The sequence below is a fragment of the Vicia villosa genome, linkage group LG1 (assembly GCF_029867415.1).
Source record: "Vicia villosa cultivar HV-30 ecotype Madison, WI linkage group LG1, Vvil1.0, whole genome shotgun sequence".
In the NCBI taxonomy this organism is placed as follows: domain Eukaryota; kingdom Viridiplantae; phylum Streptophyta; class Magnoliopsida; order Fabales; family Fabaceae; genus Vicia; species Vicia villosa.
Window position 1 is genome coordinate 53,475,778 of NC_081180.1, and position 11,476 is coordinate 53,487,253.

At 33.3% G+C, this 11,476-nt stretch overlaps 1 protein-coding gene across 1 annotated transcript; it reads left to right on the forward strand.

The window, feature by feature from the left end:
• The first annotated feature begins 761 nt into the window (after positions 1 to 761).
• Positions 762 to 2,832, forward strand: LOC131638164 (uncharacterized). Its single transcript, XM_058908736.1, has 4 exons — positions 762 to 1,157; positions 1,242 to 1,454; positions 1,596 to 1,889; positions 2,785 to 2,832. Exons 1-4 carry the CDS (start codon positions 762 to 764, stop codon positions 2,830 to 2,832), a joined length of 951 nt encoding a protein of 316 aa, XP_058764719.1.
• Positions 2,833 to 11,476: the final 8,644 nt, after the last annotated feature.

An 11,476-nucleotide genomic window follows, 5' to 3' on the forward strand; every position in this document is an offset into this window, starting at 1 on the left:
AGGATACTTTTTCTGTTCATTCTGAGCACTCGGATTCGGAGGCTGAACCTATGGCAACTCCCGTAGAAAGATTGTTAGGTGATTATGGTGGAGCAAATGCACCAGCTGGCCGGATGACAATCGTCAATCAACCGGTCGATGTTGCCCACTTTCAGTTACACCCGGCAACCATACGACAACTTGAGAAGAAACCTTTCTCTGGAAGAATTAATGAAGATGCCAACAAGCACTTACAAAGGTTTCTTACTATGACTACGTCGTTGAAAATAGAGGGGCATTCTGAAGAGGCAAAGAAACTAGTGATGTTTCCGTTCACTTTGTCAGATGATGCTGAAGAGTGGTTCTACTCTTTACCAGCTGGAAGTATCACCACTTGGCAACAAATGGAGACAACATTTTTAAATGAGTATTTCCCTGCTTCTGTGTATATCCGCAAAAGATATGACATAGTAAATTTTAAACAAAAGGAAGGAGAATCACTCGGAGATGCATATAAGAGGTTCAAGCGGTTGTTGGTTGCATGTCCCACTCATAACATGGATATGACTGAACAAATGCAGAATTTTGTGAATGGTCTTAAACTGAAGACAAAGCAACTTATTGACACAGCTGCCGGTGGCTCAACAAATTTCAAAACAGCCACGGAGATCAAGAAGATCATTGATGCTATCGCGGCAAATGAACACTTGGAGTTATATGACCGTAGTGTTAATCAGCCTGAAGGGTTAATTGATTTGAAGTTGTCAAATCAAGTTGTTAAGATGGAAGACCAAATTGCGGCTGAAGTTGAACGAAGACTAAAACAAATGGTTCTCGAGAAGAAAACTGTAGCACAGGTTCAACCAGCTCAGCCGATTCAAGCGGTAAATTGTGAGATATGTGGAGGACCTCATTTTGCCATGCATTGTGTGGCAACAGCTCAACAGGTGGAGGAAATCAATTTTTTGAAGCAGAACAATCCCTACTCCAACACTTACAATCCAGGATGGAAAAATCATCCGAATTTCTCCTGGAAAGATCGACAAGGGAATGTTCCTAAACAAGGAGCTGTGCCATACCAAAGTCTACCACCGCAACAACCATATCAGCAACCGCAACAACAATTTCAGCAACAGGGACCCAGAAAAGCAGACTGGGAGATCGCCATTGAAAAGATGGCCGCTCAAAGTTCCCAATTTCAAGAAGAAACAAGGAGCAATTTTCGAAACACGAGTGCCTCCATAAAAAATCTTGAGGTTCAGATGAGTCAGATAGCACAACAATTCGCCAATTCTCAACCACAAGGTGCCTTACCAAGTGCAACTGTTACAAACCCAAGGGAGCATCAAAATGTGAATGTTATCTCAACAAGAAGTCTGAGGAGATCAAAACCAGAAGAAAAAAATGAAACCGAGTATGATGATGTCATCGAAGTAGATCTTGAAGTGCGTGAAAATAAGAAAGTTCCAGAGGAGGTGATACAACCTTTGAAGCCAACTGAAGAGAAGAGAAAAAAAGAGCCGACACCATTGATTAAGTTGCCGTATCCTTCTCGAGTAGCAAAGAAGGACCAAAAAGAGAAAGACTTTGAGAAGTTTGCCACATACTTCAAAAAGTTAGAGATCAATATTCCGTTCTTTGATGCACTCGAGAAAATGCCAATGTACAAGAAATTCATGAAGGAAGTGATATCTAAAAAGAAACCAACAAGGGGTGAAGGGGTAGTTAAGAAGGAGAAATGTTGTGAAATCTCACTAGAGAAGAGAATACCTATGAAACAGAAAGATCCTGGATCGGTTGCAATACCGTGCACGATAAAAAATAGAACTTTCAAGAAGGTTCTAATTGATTCGGGTGCTAGTGTGAGCTTAATGCCGTTATCTATCTTCAAAAAGCTCGATATAGAAAAGGTGAGTGAAAGAGGAACAAAGTTAAAATTTGCAGATCACACCATGAAGAGGTCATATGGGGTGGCAGAAGATGTATTGGTAGAAATTGAAAATTTTATTTTTCCAGTTGATTTTGAAATAATGGATATCCCTGAAGATGAAGAGACCCCTATTATTCTGGGTCGACCTTTCTTGCGCACTAGTCGTTGCAATGTCGATATTGAAAAAGGTACTCTGACTTTGAAATCTTTTGATGAAGAAATAACTCTGAAAGTGTTAGACACCAAGATGCAAGGTGAAAGTGGAGATAATCAATCTTCAGTTGGAATGATCCACATAGTAGGCGAAAGCAAAAGATTGGACCCAACCCCAAAAAAGGTCTCAAGCATAATCTCTCAGGTGGCAACATCTCATATAAAAACTCCAAAGTCCAATAAAGAAATCAAGGAAAGAAATAAAAAGGAACATTAAGGTAAGGAGATGGAAGTTGAAAGTGACTTGAGGCACAAAGTGGTTCATCCTTTAAATCTAGATGAGTTCTGGGTTGCGGAAAGGACAAGCAACATGGTGTGGAAGAGGAAGTATCCCCCATAATAGAAGGGAATGGACCGTCGAGCCATGCGACATTAAACGAAGCGCTTTGTGGGAGGCAACCCATGGTTTTAATAATGCAGGTTACTTTTTATTTTGTTTTCAAAAAAATAAAAAAAAAGTGGGTCTCTCCGTTGAAAGCTAGGAAGCGGCAGCTGGAGTCGCAATACCCTCTGTGAGTTCACCCTCGCTATCTCGAATTTAAACATTGAGGTCAATGTTTAGTTCAAGTGTGGGGGGGTTTTTATTGTATTCAGTTTTTAGATTCGGTTAATTGTGTTTGTTCCTAGTATTTCTATGCTATTATGTCTTCCATGTGTTATAGATTGATGTGAATTACCGGATGGTTGATGGAGTGGTAGTAAAAGGATGAAAGATCCAACCCAAGCTTGCACCTCAGGCATCCCTGGAAGTTGATACAACCAAAAATAATTGTTGGACGCAACTTGATGACACCGGACTGAGATTGAAAGTTGGTACATACGAACCGGAAAAGAAGCGACATTACACAATAAGCACTCGGGATCCTGTAAGCTACGCCCAACATGGTGAGATCATAAAAGCCAGAAATTTATCATCATGAGAGAGTAGTCAGGTATGACTTTATCACTTTGAATTTGCGTAAGTTTTACTCATATGACACTACATGATAACACACACTGAGGCACGTTTTTTTTTTGTTTTCCCTTGAGCCTTTCTAGCCGTCCCTTATTTATGTTTACCCATTGCAAACCCCTTTGAGCCTATATCCCTTGTTTGTTTTTAAAAAAAAACCCGCATATATTACCCCTTGGCCAAAAAAAGAAAAAAAAAAATCCCTTTTACCCGTGCTCGGCATAAACGTTGTGGATGTAAAAATTGTGCAAAATTCTAAGTTTGGGGTGGTGAACCTTATACAAAAAGGGCAAGTGTGAAAAAAATGTGGAGACTCGTGAATGCTTCAAAGAAAAAAAAGAAGAAAAATAAATATATATAGAGCTCATAAAAACACACTTGTCCCGACTAAATGACTTGGTTACATTTGAAACACTCGAATAATTGAGTGAAGTTAAAAAGTCAATGTTAAACCCCAGTGTATTAAAATAAGCACAATGACAAGAAAAACAACATGATTGTCGAGCCCCCAAAACCTTTGTGTATCCGTTTCCTTGTTTATCCCACCTGTCCTAAGCCTCGTTACAACCCAAAGACCTCAAAAAGTGTGTGCAAAGTGTTTGTGTATGAAAGTAGAATTTGTTCAAATTTAAAAGTTGATATTGCATATCGTGATTTATGAGTGAATTGCTTTTAACCGTGAGAGACTTGGTGAGAAGTGTGAAAAAGCTTACAGGTGAAGGAGAATTTTAATGTGAAAGTGGAGCGGAAAATTCGGGGAGTAAAAGCTAGCATGATTGACCGGAAGGGTGGAAGTCGAGTTGTGAAAAACACGGTTGTATTGTGGAAGCATAAATTTAGGGGTGGCCTTTGTTTGATGTCTCTGGCATTGCTTGAGGACAAGCAACGAGCTAAGTTTGGGGTTGTGATCGGTCACCAATTTCACTTATACTCCACAAATTATTTGGTAAAAATCGGTCATTTCGGTAACACTGTGAATGGTTTGTTCTTTGTTTTAAGTAGTTATTTCATGTTTTGTTAATCTAATAGTTAGTGGTAATTTTTAGTAGAATAGTTATTTTTGATCACTTTGTTGGTAGTTATTGGTTATTTCAGGTGTAAGAAAGAATCGCCGAAAAAATGGGACGAGAACAGAAGAAAACGAAGCCAAAAAGGCAAAGAAAGTAGCTGACGTGGGCGCCAGTGTCGTGGGACATGGCCATGTCAGCTGAAAAAGAAGAAAAAAAGCTGTTGGGAGCAAACAGAGGCTGACACGGGCGCCAGTGTTGTGGGACACGGCCGTGTCAGCTGATACATGGAAAAATGCTGTTTGAAGAGAAACTAGAGGCTGACACGGGCGCCAGTGTCGTGGGACACGGCCGTGTCAGCTGTTGCGGCCAGAAATTGATTTTTTAAGCTGTTTCATTATTCCAAGTCTCATTAAGGGCGTTTTCGACTTTTTACATGAATGGAATGTAACCTAACACTACTTAGTCCTAGTTTGAGAGTTTTTTGGATTATCTTGGATCATTGAAGATAGAAAATTACAGAGAAAGGAGAGCTTACAAGGGTTTGGAGAGGATCTTCAAGAACAATAGCAATTGGGGATCAAATCAATCCATAAATTCTTGTAATGTTTACAATTTCCTTTGTTCTTTTCTTCATTACTATGAGTAGCTAAACCTATTTATGTTAGGGGGATGTCCCTGAATCGCTATTATGTAATGAATTAAGTACCATTGTTTTACGAATTTGAAGTTTCTATGAATTTAGTTTATTTTCAAAGTGTCTCATGCTTCATTCTATTGGAAAATATTATGTTGATTTACGGTTAAGGATAGGTCGGAAAAACCACTTTAACGCTTTTTGAATAATAACGTTACCGGTAAATTGCTTAGGAATAAGGATTTGACGGTATTGATCATCTATTCTAGGTTATTTTCACAAGGTTCTTGGTGCAAAAATTTAGTTGTTAAGGAATTAAAACTGAATTTTATTTGCCAAATAGATTTTCCGCTAAGGAATTAGGGAAAATTAATATTAAGAATTGATACTAAATCATATTGACGACTCTTTCGTAAAATAGCGGTTACGTGAATTACAAGGCAGTTCATACATCTACCTTAGCATATTTTCTCATATTTGTTCCAAGTCAACTTTTACTTATTACTTCTTTTATATATCGTATTTTTAACTTAATCAAACCAACCAAAACCACACCCCATGATATTTTGTTCAATTGAATAATTGTAAAACTTGTATTTCCTACGCAGTCCGCGAGTTCGATACTGGGTATCAACCCCTATTTAAAACTACATCGGTGAAAAATAGTACACTTGCTAATTTTCCGATCAAAACCCTTGGAGAAAACAAAAGCAAAGACAACACGCAAACCATTTAATGCTGCGTACAAGTGTTGAAGATAACGGTCAAGAATTCTGAAGCTATATATACTCATGATCGTTTGAAGAAGATATACACACAAGAACACTGCAACTCTGAAATATCATCAAGTGTGAAGAAAAACTCTCTGAAGCAAAAAGTCAGCTTTTTTAGAAGCAACTTTGTACACTGTCATCAGAAGTTACGTAGTAACTAAAGTCCTAGAGAGACCAGTTAGGTCAGGAGTCTCAAGAAGTCTAGGACTAGTTGAGTCTTAGAAGTTAGTTAGTCACAGATAGTTGGTTTGTGCAGAATTGTTAGACACCAGCAGGTTGGCTCGTGCAAGTGTAATCAAGTTTGATTATAGTGGATTAAGTCCTCGTTGAGAGAGGCAAATCACTATGTTGAGGGTGGATTGGAGGTAACCTTATTGAGAAGGTGAGACAAGATAAAAATAACTGTGTTCTTGCTGTCTTTTATTCAAATCTTCAGAAAAAGAACCACTTATTCAGCCCCCCTTCTAAGTGTTTTCTCAACCTTCATTGATATCCATTGTTGATGATTAAACATATGCTCATACTTTACTTGACTTTATGATCATCCATGTATTTGTTTGGGTATTTGTCTACCAAGATACCATGTTTAGCTTTGACTTGCCTTGTTAATCAATATCATCACCTATACTTGACATGTTCATACTTGTCCATGAGATTACCATGATACACATACACATGTTCATAAGTTCATACACATCTATATATCCATACATACTTGCTATGATCTTGATGCTTGACTTTGTTAAGGCATGTCTTCTATTTTTACTCATGATATTTATATGTTTGAATTTACTTGTGAATATATTGATACCTTTGTTTAATTAACACTTGTTTATCTTTTAGCCATATAGATGTTTCTTCTATGGTTTCTCCTTTAGCATTACCATATCCATATAATAGATTGACTTTGTTTACACTTAACATACTTGACTTTGTTTATGGTACATATGTCATATCTCACACATATTACTCGAGATACTTTATCCTTGATGCTTGCTTGAGATGCATATGTGCTTGCTTGATTCCTCATTGATATTGCTTGTGTCACCAATCCAAAGGAATGAGATAGTATTGACTAAAATTATCAAGGTACTCACCTCTTTTCCTTTATTTACTCTTGCTTTGTATTTTTAAAAATTAGCACATAAACCCTTGATTTGCATTTCTAAAGCTTATCCCTTTCTAACCCTTGCTTTCCACTTCTAAAGCTTAGTCTCTTTTAACCCTTGCTTTGCATTTCTAAAGCTTAGCCCATTTCAAACATGCTTTGTATTTCTAAAACTCAGTATTTTAAAATCCCTTGTTTTGCATTTCTAAAGCTTAGCCTCTTTTAAAAACTTGCTCTGTATTTTTAAAGCTTATCAATTCAAAAATGGTTTATAAAACGTAGCACTCAAAAATATTTTGCCACTTTGGCCTTTTTTCTTTTCTTTTAAGGGGAAATACAAATGCCCTGACTTCCCTATTGCACAAAAAGGGTATGAAGGCATAAGATGAGATGTCTTGCCGAACATAATAAAACTCTTTTCTCACCACTCCACTCTTTTCACAAACAAGTATAATAACAATAAACTTTAATATACATATTTCAAAGAGGTTCCTGTATATTACTATAGATACATAGGGTGCTAATACTTTCCCTTTGTATAACCAACCTCCGAACCTAAGATCTCTGTTTATTTTATTAGTTTTGATTTAAAAACTTCTTTGGGTTTTATTTCGTTCTTTTCCCATTTCCCTTGGAAACAATAAAGTGTGGTGACGACTTTCACTAAAATACGAGTTAAGTCAATCAATGGCTTAGTCTTAATTTTTCATCGCTACAAAACCCAAACAAACCTTCTCACACTGATTTCATACCCAAGATGGAGAAGCTAAACCAAATAAGAATGATAAAAGATAAAGGTTGAAGATGAAGTCTCAAATCTAAAACTCAAAATGATATCTGAAAGTTTGAGAGAAAAGTGTGTTGTATGTGCTATGATTCTTAAATCATATGTATGTTTTGAGGGAGATTGAGAAAATGATTTATATATGTGTTGGCAATAATTTGCAAAAATAAGAGAAATTATCCATTTGATTCGAGTCAATAGTAAATGATATGGTTAGAGTCGAGTGAGTGAATAATTTGAATCAAGGATTAAAAACCCATAAAACTGCATCTTTCATTCAAATTAGACAAATCCATGATGCAAGTCTTTGATTAAAGTCAGACAAATTCATGATTCAAATTAGAAATACATAATCAAAATAAAAAATCCATATGCAATTTTTTATTCGAGTCATGCTATTATGTGTTTTGAATGAAGACCTATATAATTCTGGTCAAGCTTTTGTATGAATCGAATCAGAAATACATAAGTAAAATCCTATTTTCATATTCAATTTTTGTTTCGAGTCTTTCTATTTTTCAATTCGAATAAAAGATACATAATTAGTTTTAGATTTTCATATTCAAGTTTTTATTCGAGTTAGCCAATTCTCTAATTTGAATCATACTTTAAAATGTTCAAATTTTAAGATAAAATAAATGCTTATATGAATCGAGACAATATGATTTTAATTATACTTTCATGCGTTTCTTGATATAAACCTCTGACTATTTGACTAGAGCGGTATTGTGTTGGCTTTAAGCAAATAGTTCAATTTATGCATGCGTAAAAAAATGGTTTAACACTTACCCTTAGAATGCATAACTGCTTGAGGAGACTTAATTAGCACAAAGAAACCAAAATACTAAGTTAACAAGTAACAAAACACAAATCACGATAAGTCCTATGAGACAGAACAACTTCAAATTTTACTATTTGTAATTTTTTTCGTAGATTTTTTCATTACAATTTGGTACTCAGTGTTGGTTTAATTATAATTAAGAAATAATGTATTTTCTATAAAAAAATTGTATTTAAGGTGAGTAAAGTAACTCTCTTCAATATAAATACTCGTATATCCCTACCATTACCTAGCACAACAACCTTACAAATTTCAATTTCAAACCTATTTCAGAGTTTAGTTACTAGCTTACTGGTAGCGATACACACGACGCAAAAGAAGAGTCGTTAGTCATCATCTAAACTTGTTACTAAGTGGCTCGCTCTTACTCAACGACGTGACTGATCTATTTCATTTTGTCAAAACAACGAAAAGGAAGAGAATTTTCTCGAGCTTATCCATCGCCGATTTTTCCCATCTTTGTATGCATGACCAATTTGATTTTTCATTGAATTATTTACTGCAATTTTTGAAATATTTTCCATCTACGTCTGTATTTCATATATTTATTAATCCTTTTTTTACAGTGATCGTTGTTCGAACATCAAAGGGATCTGAATTTACTGCTAAATAATTCGCAAAGGAGAAATCTAGGGGAAGATCTGATTCCAAAATTGACGGTATGTTTTCAACTCAGTTGTAATTTTGGCCATGGTCTCTTTTTAATTATCGATCGATAATTACGCGTTTGAATTGCATACAATTACAGATCATTGTGTAGTTGTGATATGTATTGTTGGATCAAGATCAGACGATGCAGAAAACACACATGTTTTATTATTTTTTAAAATCTAAGGTATTGGGCTTAAAATATTGATCGTCCGATTTTAATCCAACGACCATCGATGTTTTGACAAGATGGATAACCATATCCAAATCGATCCAAAGAAAACCACACAAATCGATCTAAAATTTATAAATTTCACAAATTGAAAATTATTGAATTTGAAAACCACTTGAATCGAATTTCATATTCATTTTTCAAAATCAAATTGAAAGAAAATTTCATATATTTTTAATATTTATTTATAAATACGGGATATTACATTATTATATATTTTCTTGATTTACTTTTAATAATACTTATTGATTTAATAATTTATATTTTTTTTACCATTTTATATATTTTAAAATAAACAATGTTATTCCATACTGTTAATTTTTTGTTAAATAATTTTTTTGCTAAAATTTAACACTTGTTCAAAATTATGTTAAAGAAAGATTTGCAATTGTAATTTGGATTAACCAAAAATGGATCCAAATGAAATTGTATTTGATTAGATCAAATCAATTTTTTTAAATGAATGATCTAAATAAAATTGAACACATGTGATTTTAATTTTTATATGAAATGATTTGGTTGCCATGTCCAAGTAGCACAACAAAGACGACATGATTTGTGACTGAGCCCAATCTAAGTTCGATAGTTATAATATTTCCTATTGGGCACATTGTTCGGATCTTCTTAATTGAAAAGTTGGAAGCTACATTAATTTTTCTTAGATTTTCTTTTTGCTTGATCATTTATTTTAGATTTGACCATTTTTTACTTTGTCGGGTCATTCAATTAATTAAAAAAAAAACCAAAAGCTTCTAGCTTTTTATTCTTCAAATTCTTTTTATAATAAATATATATTTTTAGTCAATTTAAGGTTTATGATTTTTGTAAGTGTAATTTTACAAAAAAATTTATTTAATTTAATTTAGTCTTTATTTTATTCTAACAAGGTCTAAAAAGTAAAATATTTTCCCTGTTTTCTGTAAAAGTAAAGACTAAAATTAAATAAAATTATTTAAGAGCTAAATTAAAAAAAGTCTTAATTTTATAAAGAAAATTTTAAAAAATCCTTTATTATATATTTTTTAATTTTAAATATTTTTCCAATAAAAACTTTTTAATTAAATATTTTACTAACACATGTTCTAGTAAGATTGAAAAGTATTTTGATTAAAAAAAAATCGAAACGTATTTAACTCTAAATTTTTGAGCCACTTGAAAAGAGAACAAGTAACCTTCTTTAGTATTTCTTGACTGCCATAACAGTTTTTCTTAATCTAAAAGGTGGATTTTTTTTGTAGAATAATTATTTTTTCTAATAGTATCTATCGATATTTATCTATCTATACTATATAATATAACAATGTCTCTAATATTATTTTATAATAATATGGGTATTTTATTATTTATAGTGTTATAGTATTTACATTATTTATATATCTATTTATCTCACGACTACCACGGAATTGGAGCCTCTGCAGCAATGCAGCTCCAACTTTGTGAGTGTTAAGAGAGAGAAATTGAAAAAAGAATGTAGTAAAAATGAGAGAGAAAAAATGATGAGAGAGAGACAAAAAGAGAGCATGAGAGAGAGCAGTAGAGAGAGGGTAGCCGGTGATCCAAATTCCGACTACCACTACCTATTCATCTACATATTACCACTACCATTAACTCATTATTTTTAAAATATCTACTGTCAATTTTTTAAAATAAATATTAGAATATAATTTTATATTTATATATAGTATAATTTGAAATAAAAAAATACTTTCTTTTCTATAATTTCAATATTATATTCAATTTTTCATTTAAGCAATAATTGATTTATTATATGGAGGAGAATGAATGTAATGTCTTAAGTTTGGATGTTCAAGTAGTTTGAGGGTATTGGGTGTGTAACTGTGTTGAAAAGTATATTTTCGGCAAATATTTTTATATCGTATCCTCAGAGATTGGGTGATATTACCGCCGTTCTATAGTTGTGATCATTTTAAGTTGATAAGAAAAAATGAGTTTGGTTTGTGTTTGGAATTTATCTTGAATTTTAGAAACAAACTAAGATAGTAAAATAAGATTTTCTCAAATAAAAATGCTTTGCCAAGATTAGTGTTCACTATTCCAAACTCATGCATTCCCTCAAACCATGTATATGAATTCTCATCTCATGAATACAATCTAGTATTGCCTCAATAAGACTTATGTCTAAGTAATATTGTAACAATTGTTAAATAACACTTTAGGCAATTTCTTCACCTAAACATAAATCTAACCATCATTATTTAGCAATACACATGGTAAACAATTCATAAGTCTATTTCTACAACTCATGCATTGTTTGAATAAATCTCTAAAACAACATTTATATTATCTTTTTCAACAATAATATAAATCAAAGATAAGAGTTCAAAACAAGAGATTCATACTATATTCATTCA

Bases quoted from the DNA above. Each gene is read 5' to 3' on its own strand.
- LOC131638164 (XM_058908736.1), top strand. From the start codon at position 762: ATGGAAGACCAAATTGCGGCTGAAGTTGAACGAAGACTAAAACAAATG. The intron at 1,158-1,241 runs GCCGCTCAAAGT...CTTGAGGTTCAG, and splicing joins AGATCGCCATTGAAAAGATG to ATGAGTCAGATAGCACAACA. The intron at 1,890-2,784 runs GTGAGTGAAAGA...CATGTGTTATAG, and splicing joins AAAAGCTCGATATAGAAAAG to ATTGATGTGAATTACCGGAT.